The 24,995-nt window shown below is 44.8% G+C and overlaps 1 protein-coding gene across 1 annotated transcript in view; it reads right to left on the minus strand.

Annotated features, from left to right (window-relative positions):
* BCAR3 (BCAR3 adaptor protein, NSP family member) overlaps positions 1-24,995 on the minus strand; it is a 197,540-nt gene that overhangs the window by 158,443 nt on the left and 14,102 nt on the right. Inside the window, exon 2 of the mRNA XM_038745805.1 lies at positions 19,065-19,392. Within this exon, the coding sequence (XP_038601733.1) occupies positions 19,065-19,384 (320 nt within the window). The 5' untranslated portion in view covers positions 19,385-19,392. The remainder of the gene's footprint in view (positions 1-19,064; positions 19,393-24,995) is intronic.

Raw genomic sequence — 24,995 nt, forward strand, 5'->3', positions numbered from 1 at the left:
TAATAATGGTATTTGTTAAGCACTTACTATGTGCCACACATTGAACTAAGCGCTGTGGTGGATACAAGCAAATCAGGTTGGACACAATCCCTGTCCCAAGTAGGGCTCACAGTCGCAAACCCCATTTTGCAGATGAAGGAACTGAGGCCCAGAGAAGTGAAGTGACTGGTCCAAGGTCACAAAGCGGACAAATGGCAGAGTTGGAATTGGAACCCTTGACCTTCCCGGGCTACCAAGTCTGTGCTCTATCCACTACACCATGCTGCTTCTCTGGCAGCCTCTCTGACTGCAATCAATTGGCCAATCTGGAGATTACCAGACTCCTGCCTTAAGCTAGTCAATCAATCATATTTACTGCACGCTTTAATAATAATAATAATGGTATTTTTTAAGCACTTACTACGTGCAAAGCACTGTTCTAAGTGCTGGGGAGGTTACAAGGAGATCAGGTTGTCCCAAGGGGGGCTCACAGTTTTCATCCCCATTTTACAGATGAGGGAACTGAGGCAAAGAGAGGTTAAGTGACTTGCCCAAAGTCACACAGCTGACAGTTGGCAGAGCCAGGATTTGAACCCATGACCTTTGACTTCAAATCCCATGCTCTTTCCACTGTGCCATGGTGCTTCTCAGCTTTACTGTGTGCAGAGTGCTTGGGAGAGTACAATATAACAATATATCAGACACATTCCCTACCCACATTGAGCTGACAGTCTACAGAGGGAGACAGACAATATATATAATTCCCTTCCCAACACTCCTGATGCTACATCATCATCATCATCATCATCATCATCAATCGTATTTATTGAGCGCTTACTATGTGCAGAGCACTGTACTAAGCGCTTGGGAAGTACAAATTGGCAACATATAGAGACAGTCCCTACCCAACAGTGGGCTCACAGTCTAAAAGGGGGAGACAGAGAACAAAACCAAACATACTAACAAAATAAAATAAATAGAATAGATATGTACAGATAAAATAAATAAATAAATAGAGTAAAAAATATGTACAAACATATATACATATATACAGGTGCTGTGGGGAAGGGAAGGAGGTAAGATGGGGGGATGGAGAGGGGGACGAGGGGGAGAGGAAGGAAGGGGCTCAGTCTGGGAAGGCCTCCTGGAGGAGGTGAGCTCTCAGCAGGGCCTTGAAGGGAGGAAGAGAGCTAGCTTGGTGGATGGGCAGAGGGAGGGCATTCCAGGCCCGGGGGATGACGTGGGCCGGGGGTCGATGGCGGGACAGGCGAGAGTGAGGTACGGTGAGGAGATCAGCGGTGGAGGAGCGGAGGGTGCGGGCTGGGCTGTAGAAGGAGAGAAGGGAGGTGAGGTAGGAGGGGGCGAGGGGATGGACAGCCTTGAAGCCCAGGGTGAGGAGTTTCTGCCTGATGTGCAGATTGATTGGTAGCCACTGGAGATTTTTGAGGAGGGGAGTGATATGCCCAGAGCGTTTCTGGACAAAGATAATCCGGGCAGCAGCATGAAGTATGGATATGCTACATATCTATCATATGGATATGCTACATATCTATCATTTATTTATTTATAATAATGTCTGCCACCCCCTGTAGACTGTAAACTCACTGTGGGCCGGAAGTGTGTCCATCAACTCTGTTATAGTCTCCCAAGCATTTCATATAGTGCTGTGCACACAGTATGGGTTCAATAAATCCTCTTGATTGATTCTGGTGCTCAATACCCATAGATGCTTTTTACTGAGCCTACTGAACACTAGGCACTGTACTAAATGTTTGAGAAAGCACAATAGTAACAAGCCCCATATTGGAGAAGCAGCGTGGCTCAGTGGAAAGAGCATGGGCTTGGGAGTCAGAGGTCATGGGTTCAAATCCCTGCTCTGCCAATTGTCAGCTGTGTGACTTTGGGTAAGTCACTTAACTTCTCTGTGCCTCAGTTACCTCATCTGTAAAACAGGGATGAAGACTGTGAGCCCCACGTGGGACAACCTGATCACCTTGTATCCTCCCCAGTGCATAGAACAGTGCTTGGCACATAGTAAGCACTTTAGAAATACCAACATTATTACTATTATTATCACTATATGGCCTGCCCTCAAGGGCTTTACAATCTAGTGGGGGAGACAAACAATAATCTAAAGATAGAAAAAGATAGAGAGGAAAATGGAGGAAGAATAAGTACAAGCAGGATGAAATAGCTGAATAAATAACAATGTACAGTTGAATACCCCCTCAAATATAAAACCTACATAGAAATCAAAGCTTGGTACTAAGCACTTGGGAGAACACAATAGAATTGATAGCCATGATCCCTGCCCTCAAGGAGCTTACAGCCTAGTACATTTTTGGTGGTTCTTGTTAAGCACTGGCTATGTGCTGGGGATTGTTCTAAGTATTGGGGTGGATTTAAGGTAATCAGGTTGGACGTAGCCCCTTGTCCCACATGGGACTCACAGTCTAAATCAGAGGGAGGAGGATTCAATCACCATTTTACAGATGAGGAAACTGAGGCATAGAGGAAATGAAGTGACTTGCCCAAGGTCACATAGCTGGGATCAGAACTCAGGTCCTCTGACTCCCGGGCCTGTGCTCTTTCCACTAGGCAACACTGCTTCCCCAAGCTAAGGTCCACAAGTGCTGCAGACCGGTCTGTGGAAAAGTTTAGGCGTGCTGGCAATTCAGCACTGTGGGTCCTGGGCCCAGAAAAGAATACCCTCAGAGAGTAGTGAACCCTAACAACTGTCTACTTTACCCACTGATTTATGCAAAGTTACTCCCCGATACTCTCCCTCTCCCATCCTTCCAGTGGGCAGCTCTAGTCACAGGCACGTCTAGTGAGGATCCCAGGCCTCTGTGTCTCTTTAAATAACACTTCCACCCGTCTCCAAGTGAAACTGCCAAAGCACAGCAAAATGTGACACTTTGAGGTCCTAGGAGGGATAATGGGATGAGGAAGAAGAACTCTCCAAAATACCTGATTTGCCTCCTTCCAAAGACTTGCTAATGAGCTTACCCAGTGAATCTGTTATCCCCTCAGTCACTCACCCAGTGAATCCCCTTGGTCACTGGAGGCCTGAGTGGCAATTTGCATTTGTCCCCTAAGTGCCTCCAGACTACTGGATGACTGAATTCTGACAAGTTCTGACACCACATCTGCCGGTAAGTTTGCATGCAAGGCGGTTGAAGGGAAACAGACATGTTTAGTCTCCTAGTCCCTATCATTAGCTATTGTATATCTGCAGACAACCAAACACACAGAAGTGAAGATCTGGCTCAGAAACATTACTGGTTTGCTAGAACCATAAAATAGTGATTAAATAAATGCTTGTTAGTCTAGTTAGGATAGTCTCATTTTCTTTCTCCAGGCTGCAAAGGTTCAGTTCTAGAAGTACTAATCAAAAACCCTTGCTTTTTTTTGGTATTATTTATTTGTTTTATGGTATTTGTTAAACACTTACTACGTGTCAAACACTGTTCTAAGCACTGGGGTAGTAGATATAAGTCCAGTAGGTTAGACAAAATCCCTGTCCCACATGGGGCTCACAATCTAAGTAGAAGGGAGAACAGAACTGAGACACAGAGAAGTTAAGTGACTTGCCCGAGGTTACACAGCAAGCAGTTGGCATAGCTGGGATTAGAACCCAGGTCCCCGATTCCTAGACCTGTGGTCCTTTCCACTAGGTCACGGTATTTGTTAAGCGTTTACTCTGTGTCAAGTACTGTTCAAAGTGCTGAGGTAGAAACAAGTTCATCAGGCTGGATATAGTCTTTGTCCCACTTGGGGCTCACAGTCTAATTAGGAGAAAGAACAGGGATGAATCCCCATTTTGTTGTTGAGGAAACTGAGGCTCAGAGAAGTTGTGACTTGCCACACAGCAGGCAAGTGATGGAGCTGGAATTAGAACTCGGGTCCTCTGGCTCCCAACCCTGTGTTTTATTGAGTAGACCACACTGCTTCTTGTGTTGGTTGCAGAGTTGGAGAGAACCAAGTATGAATGTGAGTTTTTTTCAGTCCAACACCAAGTCTGCCCCACAATTCCCATTCCTGCTAATGGGAACTGCCCATGTCTGACTCTCCCTGGGCCCCTGCCTCCAACCCCAAGGAATGGAAATTGACTCCAGAGACCTCAGCTTTGACTTCCTTTTGTAATGCACCCCCCTCCCATGCTCAAGGGCTGCTGAGACATGAAAACCTTCTTGCTTGACTTTAGGAATGCTTTCTGCCCAAAGGAGGCCATTAATGCCAGCATATGGGAGCAATATATAAATACTAATAATGACAATAATAATGGCACTTGTTAAGCACTTACTATGTGCCAAGCACTGTTCTAAGCACTGGGGTACATACAAATTAATCCAGATGGACACAGTCCCTATCCCACATGGGGCTCACGATCTTCATCGCCATTTTACAGGTGAGTTAACTGAGGCCCAGAGAAGTGAAGTGACTTGGCCAAGGTCAGATAGCAGACATGTAGCGGAGCTGGGATTAGAACCCAGGTGCTTCTGAATCCCAGGTCCGTGCTCTATCCACTAAGCATGGATTAGTGCTTATTAGAGAAACACTTATTAGATAAATGTTGCTTCTCTTATAAATAAAAGGAAATTAATCCGGTTAGTCTTTCTGGGACAAAACAGGTACATCGGCGAGGGGCAGAGGAGCCTCTCAGGAACTCAAATCACGGGCTCTGTTACGAAAGGTCTCCTGACACTCTGCTGGGCTGAGTTGGATGGCCCTCCGAAATTCCTCCAGTCCTTCCTGCAAAAGCACAGCTGAGAATGCTCATATCTCAACTATTCCACTGTAAACACTTCTGTTCACAGTGGCATTCCAACGCTGCCACCTGCCAGCTGGAAAACTCCCTTTCCTAATGTGTTCTGCAGCTCCAGTACAATGAGCTGTGCAAGTGCCCAGATTTAATCACTTCCACGTGTGGCCCAGAACCAAAAGGAATTAGGCACAGGCAGCTGTTCGGTGGGTACTGATTGTTTTGATTTGCCTCATTTTCAGATTTTGGGTTTCTGTGGGAAGTATTTTAGAAGATAAGACACAATGATGAAGAGGTGCAACTAACAGATCCCCTCCAAGATGGTCATATCTTGTACATATCTATTCTATTTATTTTATTTTGTTAGTATGTTTGGTTTTGTTCTCTGTCTCCCCCTTTTAGACTGTGAGCCCACTGTTGGGTAGGGACTGTCTCTATATGTTGCCAATTTGTACTTCCCAAGCGCTTAGTACAGTGCTCTGCACATAGTAAGCGCTCAATAAATACGATTGATGATGATGATGATACACAAATCCATGCACAGATCTTCAAAGCACAATTAAAGTCACATCTTCTCCCTGATTAAACCCTTTTTTCCCGGCTCACTCCCCCTTCTGCATCATCTATGTGCTTGGATCTGTGACCTTTGGCTATTTGCTATTCGCCCCACTCCTAACGCCACAGCACTTATGTACATCTGGAGAGGCAGCATGGCTCAGTAGAAAGAGCCTGGGCTTGGGAATCAGAGGTCATGGGTTTTGATCTCGGCTCCGCCAATTGTCAGCTGTGTGACTTTGGGCAAGTCACTTAACTTCTCTGGGCCTCAGTTCCCTCATCTGTAAAATGGGGATGAAGACTGTGAGCCCCCCGTGGGACCACCTGATCACCTTGTAACCTCCCCAGCACTCAGAACAGTGCTTTGCGCATAGTAAGTGCTTAATAAATGCCATTATTTTTATTAAAATCATCTTCCTATAAGTGATATTTATTCATATTAATGTCTGTCTTCCCCTCTGAACTGTAAACTCACTATGGACAGTGAACTTGTCTGCTAATTCTGTTGTACTGTACTCTCCCAAGTGCTTAGAACAGTGCTCAGCCCACAGTAAGTGCTCAATAAATACCACTGATGGATTGATTGATCAAGTAGCCAATGAACACCCAATGATCTGTAATAGTTAATGATCTGTAAACTGTAGCTCCTCTAAACTATGCTCTTTGTGGATAGGGAGTGTTTTCTACCAACTTTGTTGTACTGTACTCCCCTAAGCACTTAGTACAGCACTCTGCACACAGTTAACACTCAATAAAAGAATGACTGATTGATCTGCTGTTGATAGGCCTTTAGAGAGCCAAACCTGTTAATATTTACCATTCTCCATGAAAAGTGGGTGGAATCCTAATTTGCAACAAGTTTTGCCAAGAAATACAACCCACAGTATCTGGCCACCATGACTGTGAACCTCATGTGGGACAGGGACTTGGGTCACATCTGATTATACCTACCCCAGTGCTTAGTACAGTGCCTGGCATATAGTAAGTGCTTAACAAATACCACGATTATTGACATTAGTCAGACAATCGTATTTAAGTGCTTACTCTGTGCACAGCACTGTACTAAAATGCTTGGGAGAGTACAATATCATCATCATCATCATCAATCGTATTTATTGAGCGCTTACTATGTGCAGAGCACTGTACTAAGCGCTTGGGAAGTGCAAATTGGCAACATATAGAGACAGTTCCTACCCAACAGTGGGCTCACAGTCTAAAAGGGGGAGACAGAGAACAAAACCAAACATACTAACAAAATAAAATAAATAGAATAGATGTGTACAAATAAATTAAATAAATAAATAAATAGAGTTAAAAAAAATATGTACAAACATATATACATATATACAGGTGCTGTGGGGAAGGGAGGGAGGTAAGATGGGGGGATGGAGAGGGGGACGAGGGGGAGAGGAAGGAAGGGGCTCAGTCTGGGAAGGCCTGCTGGAGGAGGTGAGCTCTCAGTAGGGCCTTGAAGCTCTCAGTAGGGCCTTGAAGCTCTCAGTAGGGCCTTGAGATTTTGTTACAATATAACAATAAAGACACATTCCCTGCCCACAACAAGCTTACAGTCTAGAAGAGGAGACAGATATTAATATAAATAAATAAATGACAGGTGCGTACATACGTGCTGTGGGGCTGGGATGGGGGATGAATAAAGGGGAGCAAGTCAGGGCTCCTAAACCTGAAATGGCTTACTAATCTGGACCCCTCTGCCTAACAGTAGAAAGTGACAAAGCACTGCACTCATCTTTCCTGTCACAAGGAATCACCAGCCTCACCAACCCACAGCCAGGTTGAAGGGTATAGATTTAGGGGCCTTCCAAGAAGGGGCAACCAATGAAAAGGGCCCAGGAGGAAACCGTAGCTCTAATGCCAAGAGGAAATCCTGCCCTTTAGTTGCCGGGAGAGGGGCCCTTGGCCTGGCAAACAAGGATGCTTTCTGCCTCACCCAGAAAGGAGAATAATGTTGCTCTTTAGCCATGGCTACTGTTAAAAACAGCAAGTAGCAAAATGAGCAATCATAGAGGTACAGCAGTGTGACCTAGTGGAAAGAGCACCGGCCTGGGAGATGGAGGACCTGGGTTTTAATCTCAGCTCTGCCAGTTACATGACCTTGAGAAAGTCTTAACTTCTCTGAGACTCAGTTCTCTCACCCATAAAATGAGGATTCACTACCTGTTCTTCCTCCTACTTACAATGTGAGCCCCACGTGGGACCTGATGATCTTACATGATGATGATGATGATGGCATTTATTAAGGGCTTCCTATGTGAAAAGCACTGCTGGGGAAGCTACAAGGTGATCAGGTTGTCCCATGGGGTCTCACAGTCTTCACCCCCATTTTACAGATGAGGTAACTGAGGCACAGAGAAGTGAAGTGTCTTGCCCAAAGTCACACAGCTGACAATTGGCGGAGCTGGGATTTGAACCCATGACCTCCGACTCCCAAGCCCGTGCTCTTTCCACTGAGCCACGCTGCTATATCTACCCAAGCATTTAGTACAATGCTTGGTACATAAGTGCTTAACAAATAGCACAATTATTATTAGGCCACCAAGCCGGGGGGCACCAACTCCTATTCTGGGTCCTTCTGCTTAAAGAGCAATATAGTGGGATGCCTCAGGACAGATTCAATGTAGAAAGAATCAATTAATCAATCATTGGAATTTATGAGCCCCCTGTCTTGTACAGAGCACTGCACTAAACACATGGTAGAGTACAACAGATGTATTACTAATGGTATTTGTAAAGCGTTTTCTATGTGCCAAAGCACTACCCTAAGCCCTGGGGTAGATACAAAATAATCAGGTGAGGCATAGTCCCTTTCCCCCTACGGGGTTCACAGATATTCTCATTCTATAGATGAAGAAGCAGGAATAGAGAATTTAAGTGACTTGTCCAAGCTAATATTAGAACTCAGGTCCTCTAACTCCAAAGGTCATGCTCTTGGCACTAGGAATCAATATGATTCCTATATTACTGCCAGAATGGCTTAGAGGTGCCCAGATTTGGTGCCAATTTCCGGGTGCCCTGGGCTCTCCTATCACTCAATGGTATTTATTGAGTGCTTTCCTTGTGCAGAGCACTGTACTAAGCACTTGAGAAAGTACAATCCAACAGAATTGGTAGACACAAAACCCTGCCCAAAAGGAGTCTACAGTGGGAGTCAGACTTTAAAGAAGACAATGGACAGGGGAAATAACAACAATAATAATAATAAAATAGTATTTGTTATGCACTTTGTGCCAAGCAACAAGCTAAACACTGGGGTAGATACAAAATAATCAGGTCCCACATGGGGGCTCACAGTCTAAGTAGGAGGAACAACAGGTATTGGATCTCTATTTTGCAGATGAGGGAACTGAGGCCCAGAGAAGTTAAGTGACTTGCCTTAAGGTATGCAGCAGGTAAATCAATCGTATTTATTGAGCGCTTACTGTGTGCAGAGTACTGTACTAAGTGCTTGGGAAGTACAAGTTGGCAACATATACAGTCCCTACCCAACAGTGGGCTCACAGTCTAAAAGGTAAATGGAACAACCAGGATTAGAACCCAGGTCCTCTGATTCCCAAGCCCGTACTCTTTCCACCAGCCAAGAGTGGACACTGCTCTGGGTGTAAACATCCCTTCTTGTGTGCAGGATGCCAAGGTTAATGCAGAGCCTGCACTATGGACATTGTGGGCAGAAAATGAGTTTGTTTATTGTTATATTGTACTCTCCCATGTGTATAGTACAGTGCTTTGCACACAGTAAGCGCTTAATAAATACAATTGAATGAATGAATATGGCCTAAATGGGTAGGGGTCACAGCTGCCCCTATGATATTTAGTGGGGTTCTTACAGTGTCTTACTCAGTAAATGCTTACTGAAAATAAAATTAAGACGACATGGGATTTGTTGGGCAACGGGTTTGTGATCTGAGTAGGAACAGGGCCAGAATGTACTCACTGGGTGAGAGATGGGAGGGAGGGGAAGCTTCAGGGTGAACTTGATATATTTTTCAGGGACTCTTTCCCTCACCCATATCCAAAGTGATGGTGAAACTCACTGTGGGCAGGGAACATGTCTATCAGCTCTGTTATACTGCACTCTCCCAACCACTTAGTATACAGCTCTGTGTACAATAAGTACTCAATAAATATGATTGACTGATGAGCCATGAAGAGGCTACACACTTCCATTACAAAATTACAGCATGCTACTTCCAAACAAATGAAAATAATGATGGCATTTGCTAAGCGCTTACTATGTGCCAAGTACTGTTCTAAGCGCTGGGGTAAATACAAGGTAATCAGGTTGTCCCACGTGGGGCTCAGTCTCAATTGCCATTTTACAGATGAGGTAACTGGGGCACAGAGAAGCTAAGTGACTTGCTCAAGGTCTCACAGCAGACAAGTGGTGGAGCCGTGATTGGAACCCATGATCACTGACTCCCAAACCCCCCAACTATCCACCCCCCCCAACAAAATAGCCGGGAAATACTGGAGAATTGTTTTTTCTGTAAACTCCACCCCAAACACTCCAAGAACACAAAACAAAGTCCTGGTGTGGCTATGTTCAGCTTGGTTAAATTTCTAGCTCCTGGGAGACAATGTTTAGCCACTTTTAAGGCTTGGGGAAGCAACGCGGCTTAGTGGATAGAACCCAGGCCTGGAAGTCAGAAGGGCCTGGGTTCTAATCCTGCCTCAGCCACTTGTCTGCTGGGTGACCTTGGGCAAGCCACTTCACTTCTCTGGGCCTCAGTTACCTCATCTGTACAATGGGGATGAAGACTGTGAGCCCCATGTGGGACACATACTATGTCCAACCCGATGTGCTTGTATCCACCCCAACGCTTAGTACAGTGCCTGGCACATAGTAAGCACTTTAACAACCACCACAGTTATTATTTTTTTTAGAAACGGTCTCAAAATAAGCAGATTCCCCAGCTTTCAGATAGGCACTCAGAAGCAGAGAATGACTGATCTTTCACAAATCTTTCTGTGTTTGCCATGGTACCTTAGAGAAATGTCTCAGGTATTTAGCAAGAAAAAGCCAAATTTTTTCAACCTTCTGTCCCATACACATTTTTGCAGAGTTCTCCTGTGTTCATGAATTTACACGGCAACGTATTAATCAAAAGCTATTTGGGGTAACTACAAACCCACATAAAAGCTGCAGTGCTTACAAAATCATCTGAAGGGCTGCCTGGAAACAACCGATAAAAATCCTATCCCCGAGACCAGGTCGACCCAAGGGTATCACTGATGCCAGACCCTCTGGATGTGGCAATTCTTTGTTTCGGGTATTCCAGGCCAGTTTCAGCCAATTGCCCGCCTCACCCAGGGTTTTACCAGCAACAGAGCCTCTCCAAGCTTCTCTGAGATGCCTTGCCAGAGACAAACTATCAACTCTCACATACAAATAACGGGCTGTCCTAAATGCTCACCATGCAGAGTCTGCTGGTTAGAGTCCGGGCTTAGAAAATACTGCCTGTACTGGATTCTTCCCTCTGTCTAAGGGGTGGGAAGGAATTTATGAATGTGGGAGAGAAGAAAATGAGTGGAGGACACTGAGATTTAATGTTATCTGTATCCCCGCTCTAGACTGTGAGCCTGTTGTTGGGTAGGGACCGCCTCTATATGTTCATTCATTCATTCAATCGTATTTATTTAGTGCTTACTGTGTGCAGAGCACTGTATTAAGCGCTTGGGAAGTACAAGTTGGCAACATATAGAGACGGTCCCTACCCAACAGTGGGCTCACAGTCTAGAAGGGGGAGACAGAGAACAAAACAAAACATATTAACAAAATAAAATAAATAGAAAAATATGTTGTGATTTGTATTTCCCCAGTGCTTAGTACAGTGTTCTGCACACAGTAAGTGCTCAATAAATATGATTGAATGAATGAATAATCCTCCAATAACATAACCAGCTTGGGCTAGAAGGCTGAGGGGAACTATTTCTCTCACTTCTCCTCTGTCTCGTAACCTTACACATGCAAATTCTCCTTGTAAACCACCTCAGATGGAGATGGTCCAATGGGCGCCCACCTTCCCTCTCGATTATCTTCTGGAAGCAGGCTTGTTTTTCTGGTTTATGGTGTCCCAGTAGGGGATAGCCAGGGTAGGAGCCAGAATGCCCCCTTCCAACTCAAACAGCCGCCGTGTCACTTGACTTGGGTCACATGTCTAGTGGGGCAGGTAACCTGAAAAGCTGCTTGCTTTCCTGACACTCCAAGGAGACCATTCTCCCCATAAACCAGAAACAAGCTCTCTTCAAGAAAATAATCAAGCGGGGAGGTGGGAGCCATGAGAACCATCCCCAACTGGGGTGATTTCCAGGGACAATCTGTGTGCATAAGGTTACATAAGGGGGGAGAAGCGAGATAAATAATTCCCCTCGGTCTTCTAGATTCAGCTGGCCATGTTAGTGGTGGATTATGCAATCCCAGTTTCCTCCCCTTATTTTCCTCTCTCCCACATTCATGAATTCCTCCCCCTCAACTAAGGATGGAGGGGAGAACTGAGATGTGAGATTGATAGCAAGCTAATGGCAAATTCTCTATAGCTGGCCAAACACAGATCCCTCTCCTACAGTTTGCTCTTTTCTGTTTGCCAACTCTTCCAGGATCTCTCTCACTTATCAGTGCTAAGTGCTTAGTACAGTGCTCTGCACACAGTAAGCGCTCAATAAATACGATTGATTATCGTGCCCAATGGGAAAATCTGTTTGGCCACCAGAATTCAAAAGCATTAAACCCGTGAACTACAAGTCTCTCTGAGTCTAGATTCAGATTGTGTCTCTTAAAAGTAAAGGACAAGCTTAGATAATTGTCGCCAAAAGAGGAAGATGCTACAGAATTTTCTTTTATTAGACACCTGGGGCCATCTACTTCTCTATGTGTGGGGAAAGGAGCTGACGCCTTTGACTAGCTTTGCGGATCAGGTAGAGAGATCTGGTGACTGATGTCAACCAATCAATCAACTGCATTTATTGAGTGCTTATTGAGTGTAGAGCACTGTACTAAGTGCTTAGGTGAGAACAATGTAACAGAGTTGGTAGACACAATCTTACAGTCTAGAAGGGGAGAAAGACCTTGAAGCTAGATCTACTTTAGCTCTGAAATCGATAGGGTCGCAGCTATTGGAAAACTACCAGACCTGTGCATGGCCTAGTGAACAGAGCATGGACCCGGTTTCAAATTCCGACTCCACCACTTTTCTGCTGTGTGACCTTGGGCAAGACACTTCACACTTCTCTGTGCCTCAATTACCTCATCTGTAAAATGGGGATTAAGACTGTGAGCCCCGCATGGGACATGGACTGTGTACAGCCTGATTTGCTTGTATCTACCCCAGCGCTTAGGACAGTGCCTGATGCATAATAAGTGCTTAACAAATTCCATTAAAGACTAATAATAATAATAATGACATTCATTAAGCGCTTACTTTGTGCCACGCACTGTTCTAAGCAATGGGGTAGATACAAGGTAATCAGGTTGTCCCATGTAGGGCTCAGATACAAGGTAATCAGGTTGTCCCCTGTATGGCTCAGTCTTAACCCCCATTTTACAGATGAGGTAACTGAGGCACAGAGAAGTGAAGTGGCTTGCCCAAGGTCACACAGCAGACAAGTGGCAGAGCAGGATTAGAATCCACATCCTCTGACTCCAAGCCTGTGCACTTTCCACTAAGTCACGCTGCTTCTGGAGCTGAGCCAGGCCCACTTTCAACTCACGCCCACTGTTGGGTAGGGACTGTCTCTATATGTTGCCAGCTTGTACTTCCCAAGTGCTTAGTACAGTGCTCTGCACACAGTAAGCGCTCAATAAATATGATTGATTGATTGACTGATTGATATGGAAAACTCCCAGGACAGCTTACGGGAGCAAGCTCCAAGCCCTGGTGGAATTGCCACTGGAAACAGTTCTTTAAAGAGCCTGGGCTCTAAACTAAGGAACGCACCCCTCCGGCCCAGTCCTCGACATGTGGATCTGGCCGGTGGCCAACACTGCCTTGGAATCACAAGCTTTGAACTCTCTGTAGGTCGAATATTTAGGCCTAGAGTGTTTAAAAAAGAACTTCCTCAAGTTTGGGGACTTTGTTTCTTGAAAATGCTATGCACGTCCCCTTGAGTTTCCTCGTTTAGAGGAGGAATCGGGCCAGCAGATCAGCACCCCAAGATAAGGTCCCACATCTAGCAGCAAAGGCCTGTGTGGGCCTCACCACAGCTTATCAGTGGGATTACGACTTCGGAGTAGGCATTTCCGATCTTGGGTCCTGGACTAATTCTGGGCATTCACAGTGCTGGAAGTGGCACTATCTCTGTAGGAATTTGGGTTTGGGGCTTCTTTGTAGTGCTTAAGGAGTCATAGGAAGGGGTCTTAACTGAGCTAATGTAGCTCCAAGGTCTATTCAATCGTATTTATTGAGCGCTTACTGTGTGCAGAGCACTGTACTAAGCGCTTGGGAAGTACAAGTTGGCAACATATAGAGACGGTCCCTACCCAACAGATGCTCCAGCTCCACACCAAACCAGACTTGGGCTTCCATGCTCAGAGTTGGAGAGCAAACAAAAATAATAGCTCTCCCTCTTCTCTTATTTGGGGAGGTCCTGAGTGGAGAAACTTCTCCTCACCCCACTAAAACAGTATAATAATGATGGCATTTGTTAAGCGCTTACTATGTGCCAAGCACTGTTCTATGCGCTGGGGGGATATAAGGTAATCAGGTTGTCCCACATGGGGCTCACAGTCTTAATCCTCATTTTACAGATGAGCTAACTGAGGCCCAGAGAAGTGAAGTGACTTGCCCAAAGTCATACAGCTGACAAGTGGCAGAGCCGGCATTCGAACCCACGACCTCTGACTCCCAACCGGGCTCTTTCCACTGAGCCGCGCTGCTTATGCTGGGTCCACAGTATTTCTGCTGTGACCCCAAATGACAACTTCTCTTGAGAAGCAGTGTTGCCTAGTGGAAAGAGAACAGGCCTTGGAGTCAGAGGACCTGGGTTCTAATCCCTGCTCCGTCACATGCCTGCTGTGTGACCTGAGCCAGCCTTTTAACTTTTCTGGACATCAGTTTCCTCATCTGTAAAATGGGGATTCAATATCTGTCCTCCCTCCTACTTAGAGTGTAAGCCCCACGTGGGACTGTGTTCAGCCTGATTAACCTGTATCTACCCCTACGCTTAGTACAGTGCATTGGAACACAGTAAGCACTTAACAAATACCACAATTATTATTACCCCATGGGAAGAATTCATTCATTCATTCAATCGTATTTATTGAGCGCTTACTGTGTGCAGAGCACTGTACTAAGCGCTTGGGAAGTACAAGTTGGCAACATATAGAGACGGTCCCTTCCCAACAATGGGTTCACAGTCTAGAAGAGGGAGACAGACAACAAAACAAAACATGTAGACAGGTGTCAAAATCATCAGAACAAATAGAATTAAAGCTATATGCACATCTTAACAAAATAAATAGAATAGTAAATATGTACAAGTAAAATAAATGGAGTAATAAATCTGTACCAACATATATACAGGTGCTATGGGGAGGGGAAGGAGATAGGGTGGGGGGATGGGGAGGAGGAGAGGAAAAAGGGGGCTCAGTCTGGGAAGGCCTCTTGGAGGAGGTGAGCTGCAGTTATGTATAAGATTCAATACAATAGTTATGTAAAACATGACATTGGGTATAAGATTCTCATCAGTGTCCACCACCAGAAGAGCAACTCCACCAAAACCACCCCCCTCAACCATTTTTCAAGGGGAAGGTTGAATCAACATCCGCACTAGAGAATTCTCAGGTGCTTGTCCCATGTCCAAAGCCCCAAAATAAGGCTCCTGGGGAAAGATGATGCACAGTTGCTGTTAGCTTCTTTTGTCTTGAAACCAAGGCAAGGGCATAAATCTCCCTGCCTTCTAGGAGCAACTCTAAAAACCCTATGTTACTCTGCTGCTCATTGTGGACCACCCCCTTCTCCTGGAAACATTATCTAAATTGTTTCACTGACACTGTCCTCTCCTGGTTCTCAATCAATCAATCGTATTTATTGAGCGCTTACTGTGTGCAGAGCACTGTACTAAGCGCTTGGGAAGTACAAGTTGGTAACATATAGAGACGGTCCTTACCCAACTGTGGGCTCACAGTCTAGATAGGTTCTCCTATCTCTCTGGTCACCCCTCTCAGTCTCTTTGTCTGGCTCCTCCTCTGTCATCCATCCTCTAACTGTGGGAGTCTCTCAAGGCTCAGTTCTGGGTCCCCTTCTATTCTCCACCTACAGCCCCTCCCTTGGAAACCCCTTTCGCTCCCATGGCTTCAACTACGATCTGTACACGGTAGTTGGTAGTCCTTCTAGACTGTGAGCCCGCTGGTGGGTAGGGATCGTCTCTATATGTTGCCAACTTGTACTTCCCAAGTGCTTAGTACAGTGCTCTGCACACAGTAAGCGCTCAATAAATACAATTGAATGAATGAATTAATGAATGACTAATGCCAATCTATTCACACTACCTCAATCTTGTCTGTCTTGCTACCAACCCCTTGCCCACATCTTCCCACTGGCCTGGCAAGTCCTTTTTCTTTCAGATCCAACGGCCCACCATGTTCCCCATCTTCAAAACCCTACTAAAATCAAATCTCCTCCAAGAGGCTTTCCCTAGCCCCTCATTTCCCCATCCTTATCACTCTCCCTTCTAATAAATAATAATTGTGGAATTTATTAAGTGCATACTACGTGCCTGGGGTAGATACAGAATAAACAGATCGGACAATGTCTCTGTCTCGCATGGGACTCAAAGCCTACTTGTTCGGGTGGGTACTCCTTAAGCTCTTTGATAATCACCGTCCCCCCTCCCCACTTAATAATTATAATAATAATTATCACATTTGTTAGGCGCTTTCTATATGCCAGGCACTGTACTAAACGCTGGGGTGGATACAAGCCAATCGGGTTGGACACAGTCCCTGCCCAACATGGGGCTCAGTCCCGATCCCCATTTTACAGATGAGGTAACTTGGGCCAAGAGAAGTGACTTGTCCAAGGTCACACAACGGACAAGTGGTGAAGCCAGGATTAGAATCCATGATTTGACTCCCAATCCTGGGCTCTATCCACTATACCATGTGCATGCTGCTAGAGAAGCAGCATGGTTCAGTGGAAAGAGCCCGGGCTTTGGAGTCAGAGGTCATGGGTTTGAATCCCGGCTCTGCCAATTGTCAGCTGTGTGACCTTGGGCGAGTCACTTAACTTCTCTGGGCCTCAGTTACCTCATCTGTAAAATGGGGATTAAGACTGTGAGCCCCACGTGGGACAACCTGATCACCTTGTAACCTCCCCAGCGCTTAGAACAGTGCTTTGCACATAGTAAGCGCTTAATAAATGCCATTATTATTATTATTATTTAAGTATATAATCTTAAAAATGCCACTGATTGGTTATACTCGGCCATTTCCCCTATCTGTAATTAATTTTAATGTCTGTCTCCTCCACTGTCAATCAATTAATAGTGTTCATTGAGTGCTTACTATGTGCAGAGTACTGTACTAAGCACTTTGGGAGTATACAATGCAACAGAATTAGTGGGTATGTTCCATAAGCTTCTTCAAGTGCATATACAGTGCTCTGAACATAGTAAAAACCTCAAATACCATTGACTGACTGAGGGAAAGCAACTGCTGGGCTTTTATAGCCTTATCTAGCTCTTAAATCCTCCCACTAGCACATAGATCAGTGCTTGACATATAACAAGCACTTAAATACAAATATTACTACTATATCATTCCTACTGGAGTGGTCAAATCCAGGTGTCTCTCAATGGCAGGAAGAATGTCTTTGCCACCTATCTGAGTTCTGGACAATGTCACCTCAAAGCGCTACCCAAGGTCATTAGAAGTTCTGGGGAGACAACTGCTCCCCTTCTTTGGCTGTGTGGGATGATCTGGACCGAAATGGGGGAACCCCTCATTCACACAAAGAAACGTGAGAGAACCAGAGGCAACACACCCCACTTACACATTCATCCACAAACAGCCAGCCTCATGACTGCAGGCCCTCTCAAACTGGACTTTTCCACAAACCAGCTCTGACAGGCTTGGATGAATCACACTTCACTGACTAGGCTACAGAGCAAGCCCTGAGAGGTGGAGTTGATAAGGCTAGGGATTGTTTACCTAGATCTCTGGCAGATAGGAGAAATCAGGTCTGCTTGTTTTGAAGCTGACCCTATCTACCTTCCTGAAAGCATAGGAGCAAAGCAGTTGCTGGGTATCACCCGCCTTCCTGACTTTGACAAAGGCAGATCATGAAATCGCATATGGATCTGCTTAACCCATACATTTCATGTTCTACAGTGCTCTGCACACAGCAAGCACTCAATAAATACGATTGAATGAATGAATGGGCCTCCTACAACATTAGAATGAAAATATTCAGAATCAATCATATTTATTGAGTGCTTACTGTGTGCAGAGCACTGTACTAAATGCTTGGGAGAATACAATATAACAGAGTTGGTTAAGCATATTCCCTCCCAAAACAGTCTAGAGCCCAAGATAGCCACATGACAAATCAATTACTACATAGTAAAAATTCCTGGTGTGCAGGGAACCTGTCTAGCAAACTCTGTTGTATTGTAGTTTCCCAAGAGCTTCACATGGTGCTCTATAAACAGTAAACACTCAGCAAATAGCATTAATGTGTTGATTACTAAGCACCAACTACAATGGGAAGTAACATGGCCTATTGGATAAACATGGGCCTGGGAATCAGAGAGCCTGGGTTCTAATTCTAGCTCCACCACTTGTTTGCTGTGTGACCTTGAATAAGTCACAACTTCTCCGTACCTCAGGACCCTCAACCCCACAGCACTTATGTACAGAGTTATAAATTACATACTGTAAATTGTTTATATTAATGTCTGTCTCCCACTCTAAAGTGAAAGCTCGTTGTGGGCAGGGAACGTGCCTACCAACTCTGTTGTACTGTACACTCCCAAGCACTTACTACAGTGTTCTGCACACAGTAAGCACTCAAATACCAATCAATCAATCAATAAATAAATCATATTTATTGAGCGTTTATTGAGCGTCTGTGTGCAGAGCACTGTACTAAGCGCTTGGGAAGTACAAGTTGGCAACATATAGAGACAGTCCCTACCCAACAGAGGGCTCACAGTCTAGAAGGGGGAGACAGAGAACAAAACCAAGCATATTAACAAAATAAAATAAATAGAATGGATATGTACTAAGTACAATAAATAGAGTAATAAATATGTACAAACATATATACATAAATACAGGTGCTGTGGGGAAGGGAAGGCGGTAAGACGGGGGGTATGGAGAGGGGGACGAGGGGGAGAGGAAGGAGGGGGCTCAGTCTGCGAAGGCCTACCACTGGTGATGAGGACATGAAACCATACGATACTATTTTTAAACGAGTCCCTAATCACAATCCCCATTAATCTACTGTAGTGTGATGGACAGTTCTCTCCTGGATTTTTCCCATATTCATTCTCTCTCTTTCTCTCTCTCTCTCTCTATGAGAACACAAGGGAAGTCTGCTAGTTATGCACAGGCCAGGCATAGGACAGATGCAGAGTCTCTGGTCAGCAAATTAATCAACCTTCTATTGCGGCCCAAAAGAGACATCCACGTATCTGGGGGAAAGTAATCTGCGATCCAAACTTATGTCAATTGCACACATTTCCTGCTTCCAAAACTGGGCCAAAAGGTTGCTTTGAAAATAAAGATATCCTTGTTAATGAAAGGAGGTGATACCTGAAGATGAATTTTTCCCCCTTCCATCTGTCTGGTGGGTTCTCTTTGATCACATCCTGAATCAGAGGAGAGTGGTCTCGGTGGGTTCTGGAGTATGGTAAAGTTCCCATGTGACTAAATGCATCACAAGACCTGATAGGGATGGGTCCCTTCTTTTTCCTGGGCAGGGTTCCGTGGATGGACACATCTTGGTAGGCTGCTGAATGATGCTCAGTCAGAGGGGATTTGCTACCCAAAAGGTCCATGGAAGAGGCCAAGGGAAACTGATGATTCATTTGCATGTTTCTGGGAAGGTCTGCAAATTTTCCAGCAGCAATCATCTTCACACCTAAAAAAAAAAAAAAATAGAAGAAAAGAAGGGGTAAAGCTGAGTAACCGTAAATGTTGACTCCTTCCTAAATTAATCCACAAATGGAAACAGAGATATACCTCTAAAACCAGAAAAGACTCTTGGGGAATGGACAATAAGCTTGAAACTACCTACAGGATGACTGGCCAATGAATGAAGGTTATAATCAATCAATCAATCAATCGTATTTATTGAGCGCTTACTGTGTGCAGGGCACTGTACTAAGCACTTGGGAAGTACAAGTTGGTAACATATAGAGACAGTCCCTACCCAACAGTGGGCTCACAGTCTAAAAGGGGGAATAATTATTATAATAACAATTATAATATATAATATATCCTATATTATATATACTATATTAATAATAATTAATAAATAATTAATTAATAATAATAAATAATATATTATTATTGATAATAATTATGGTATTTGTAAAGCACTTACTATGTGCCAAGCACTATTCTAAGCACTGAGGTGGATACCAGGTAATCAGGTTGTCCCACATGGGGCTCACAGTCTTAATCCCTATTTTCTAGATGAGGTAACTGAGGCACAGGGAAGTTAAGTGGCTTGCCCATGGTCACACAGCAGACAAGTGGCAGAGTTGGCATTAGAATCCACGTCCTCTGCCCCCCAAGCCCATGCTCTTGACACTAAGCCATTACCCTATGACTATGCCATGGGACAACCTGATCGCCTTGTAACCTCTCCAGTGCTTAGAACAGTGCTTTGCGCATAGTAAGCCCTTAATATATGCCATTATTATTATTATAATACCACCCTTCGGATTCTGGGAGACAAGGTCTTCCATTGGAAAGAACAACCCACATTCCAGAATCATGAACTAAGACCCAAACCAAAACTGTTCACAGTGAGGACTCACTTAAGACGACTGCAAGTCTAAAGTCAGGGATAGGCATTATTGGAGAAAAATGCCTCCCACTGTAGGAGGGAACAATGCACAAGTTATAAATACACTGACATACTGGTTCACATATTTCCACTAGCTTGAAAGCCGAAGGATTCTCTCCAACCAAAAGATAAGGGCAGGAGGATATGATTGGAATTCTGTGCTGGATACCGTCTTAACTGGCAGATTTACTTTACGGTTATGGTAATTATGACATTTATTAAGCATGCACTATGTGTTAAGCCCCGTTCTACACGAGGGACAGATACAAGTTAATCAGGATGCACTCAGTCCTTGCCCTACGTAGTTTATATAATATGAAGGAGAATAGGTACTGAAACCACATTTTACGGTTGAGGAAACTGAGGCACAGCGAAGTGAAGTGACTTGCCAAATCACTCAGCAAGCCAGTGGCCTTTCTACTAGGCCACATTGCTCCTCATTGGTACCCAGAAGGACAGAAGGGCTCCATGTCCCAGAAGGTCTGGGTTCTGGGGCCTCTGCTGTAAATCAAGGACTATGTTCTCATAAAAGCCGGCAGGCTGAAACGGACCATCAGACGTTAGGAGTCGGGCGGCCTAGTCTCTTGGCAGCAAGAGTAAACTGGTGGAAGCCACCAATGAACACCAGAAGATATGTTATATGCTATATTCATTCAATCACATTTATTGAGCCCTTACTGTGTGAAGAACACCATTCCAAGCACTTGGAAAGTACAATTCGGCAACAGATAAAGACAATCCCTACCCAACAACAGGCTCACAGTCTAGGAATACATTATATATAATAAGAGTGGGTAAACATGTTCCCTGCCCTAATACTATATTACATATATTAAGCAGCATGGCTCAGTGGAAAGAGCCTGGGCTTTGGAGTCAGAGGTCACGGGTTCAAATCCTAACTCCACCAATTGCCAGCTGTGTGACTTTGGGCAATTCACTTGACTTCTCTGGGCCTCAGTTCCCTCATCTGTAAAGTGGGGATGAAGACTGTGAGCCCCCCATGGGACAACCTGGTCACCTTGTGATCACCTAGCGCTTAGAACAGTGCTTTGCACATAGTAAGCGCTTAATAAAGGCCATCATTATTATTATATCACATATTATGTTATATTGTACTCTCCCAAGCACTTAGTATAGTGCTTTGCACACAGTGAGCACTCAATATATACCACTGAATGAATGAACAAATATTTGTGTATGCTTCCCCTCTAGACAGTAAGCTCATTGTGTTCAGAGAACGTTTCTACCCATTCTGTTATACTCTCCCAAGTGCTTAGTACAGTGCTCTGCACAGAGGAAGCACTCAATAAATACCACTGATTGGGGCAATTTCCATTGAGGGATTTATGGGTTTGATCCCATTCAGACAACAGGAGCACACCATGGGCTTTTGAAGTTTCCACGAGGGAAAAAATGAGCCCAAGTAAACTGACACCCTAAAGAGTGTTTCAGCTTCCCAGAAACTGAGGACACGGAGATCATGCAAGTACGATTTTGATGCCAAGCAAGTCAAAGCCACTACTACGCCAAAGGGGGAATTTGAAGCAACATTTCCAGGAAGAACAAGAATCTGAGGCATTCATTCATTCAATCGTATTTATTGAGCGCTTACTGTGTGCAGAGCACTGTACTAAGCACTGGGGAAGTACAAGTAGTGACTTTAGAGCTACCGATGAAACTGTTCTATTGTTGGCACTACTCTACAGATAAACATACACCCAGTTCTCCATCAGGTTTTTTTAATGGTATTTGTTAAGCGCTTACTGTGAGTCAGGTACTGTACTAAGCACTAGGGTAATAATAATGTTGGCATTTGTTAAGCGCTTACTATGTGCAAAGCACTGTTCTAAGCGCTGAATAATGGCATTTGTTAAGCACTTATTATGTGCAAAGCACTGTTCTAAGCGCTGGGGGGATACAATGGGATCAAGTTGTCCCACGTGGGGCTCACAGTCTTAATCCTCATTTTACAGATGAGGTAACTGAGGCTCAGAGAAGTTAAGTGACTTGCCCAAGGTCACACAGCAGACATGTGGCAGAGGTGGAATTCGAACCCATGACCTCTGAGTCCAAAGCCCGGGCTCTTTCCACTGAGCCATGCTGCTTCTCAATCAAAGCAGACACAATCCATGACCCACACGGGGCTCACAGTCTTAATTCCCAATTTACAGATGACATAACTGAGGCACAGAGAAGTGAAGTAAGCCTGGTGTCGGCAGGGATTGTCTCTATCTATTGCTGAATTGTACTTCCCAAAAGGTTAGTACAGAACTCTGCACGCAGTAAGTGCTCAATAAATACGACTGAATGAATGAATGAAAGAAGTGACTTTCCCAAGGTCACACAGCAGACAAGTGGCAGAATTGGGATTAGAACCAGGCCGTGCTGCACGTCAGTTCTTCCATACACTAGGTGTGTGTTCTTCCAAAATCCCACGCTGAGGAAAACTCACTCTCCATTCCTCACCTGTCCCAACACTGCACACATGATGTTTTCCCCATATTATGGCACGCACTCATGAGCTAGCGTTGTTGGATGATTGCTCCTTAAATCCTTAATGTTCCAGCCCAAATGCATTGTGAAGACACACAAGTACACACTACGCAGACCTCTTCACCTGTCAAAATGTTCAGTCATATCTCCACCCTCAATTAGTTTTCAAACCTATTAGTTCTAATGCCCCAAGTTCGGTGGGCTGGGGCGGGGAAGGACAGAGAGAGAGGGAAAAAAAAAAACCAGATCGACACAAGCACAAACACTCTACAGAACGATATGGGAAAACATAACCATAACACTGAAAAATCCTTAGATTAGGCTCTGCCCTTGTTCTACAGAGTGTCTAGCACACTGTCAGCACTTGTCAAATGCTTATCACCACGATTAAAAAACGACAGGCCAGCTCACCCAAGCTGAGCTGCCAAATGCCCTCCCCTTCCACTCCCACCCAGTGCCAGTGATGAGCCTCCCCAATGCTCAAGTTATCTACGGCTTTTCCCTTTTCCTGAATGTAAACACTCCGAGGAATGAGCTTCCTTTCAGCAGGCGTTCCTGGAACATCTCCCAGCTGCGCCAGCCTGAGCGCGAGCTGAGAGGGCGTGCCCGTGCCACCCACTGAAGGCATCCCGCAGAACCTCTGATCGTTCAAATAGACACGGGCCACGACCCGTCTCCTCCGGGCGCGGGTTAGCCAGAGACGGGTCAGTATCTTCAGACTCGCTGCCGCAAAACAAGGTTCGAGCCTCAGAAAACTTTCATTCAGTAGTATTTAATTCATTCATTCATTCAATCGTATTTATTGAGTGTGTGCAGAGCACTGTACTAAGCGCTTGGGATGTACAAGTTGGCAACATATAGAGACGGTCCCTACCCAACAGTGGGCTCACAGTCTAGAAGGGGGAGACAGACAACAAAACAAAACATATTAACAAAATAAAATAAATAGAATAAAAATCCCACCTTGACTATTGCACCTATCTACCTCCTCACTGACCTCTCTGCCTCCTGTCTCTCCCCACTCTACTTCGCACTTAATAATGATGGTATTTGTTAAGCACTTACTATGTGCAAAGCACTGTTCTAAGCACTGGGACTTCACTCAGCTGCCTGGATTGAGTGCTTACTGTGTGCAGAGCACTGCACTAAGTGCTCGGGAGAGGACAATATAGCAATAAAGACATTCATTCCCTTCCCACCAGAAGAAATCTCCTTCCAGTTAGGCTACATCTTCACCTGAGGGTGGGCAATGTGTACAGTAAGTGATGGTGAGAAGGAACCACTTAGATATTTTCCAAATTGGTCCTAAATCCTTGTAACTGGACAGGGCTGGCTTTCACTCTAAAAGAGGCAGCATGGCCTAGTCAGTGAGTCAGTCAATTGTATTTACTGAGTGCTTACTGTGTGCAAAACACTGTACTAAGCACTTGGGAGAGTACAATAACAATATGAGACACATTCCCTGCCCACAACAAGCTTACAGTCTAGAGGCCTAGTGGATAGAGCACGGGCCTGGAATTCCTTGTAATCTCCCCAGTGCTTAGAACAGTGCCTTGCACATAGTAAGTGCTTAATAAATGCCATTATTATTATTATTATTATTCAAAAGGACCTGAGTTCCGATCCTGGTTCTGCCACTTGCCTGCTGTGTGACCAGCTTCTCTGGGCCTCAGTTACCTCATCTGTAAAATGGAGGTTAAGACTGCAATGCCCATGGGGGATGGAGACTGTGTCCAACCTGTTAAGTTTGTATCTACCACAGTGCTTAATACAACACATCAATCAATCAATCAATCGTATTTATTGAGCGCTTACTGTGTGCAGAGCACTGTACTAAGCGCTTGGGAAGTACAAGTCGGCAACACACAGAGACGGTCCCTACCCAACAGTGGGCTCACAGTCTAGCACACATGGCACATAGTAGGCACTTAAATTCCATAAACCACAAAACAAAAACACCCCCAGTTTGGTCTGCCAGGGATGTGACATTTTTAAACAGCTCTATTTCACACAGCTACTGAGTTGGCGGTGTCACCTAATAAGTGAGCCTGTTGTTGGTAGGGACCGTCTCTATATGTTGCCGACTTGTACTTCCCAAGCGCTTAGTACAGTGTTCTGCACACAGTAAGTGCTCAATAAATACGATTGAATGAACAATGGAAAGGGCACGAGCTTGG

Source organism: Tachyglossus aculeatus, chromosome 4 (assembly GCF_015852505.1).
Source record: "Tachyglossus aculeatus isolate mTacAcu1 chromosome 4, mTacAcu1.pri, whole genome shotgun sequence".
Lineage (NCBI taxonomy): Eukaryota > Metazoa > Chordata > Mammalia > Monotremata > Tachyglossidae > Tachyglossus > Tachyglossus aculeatus.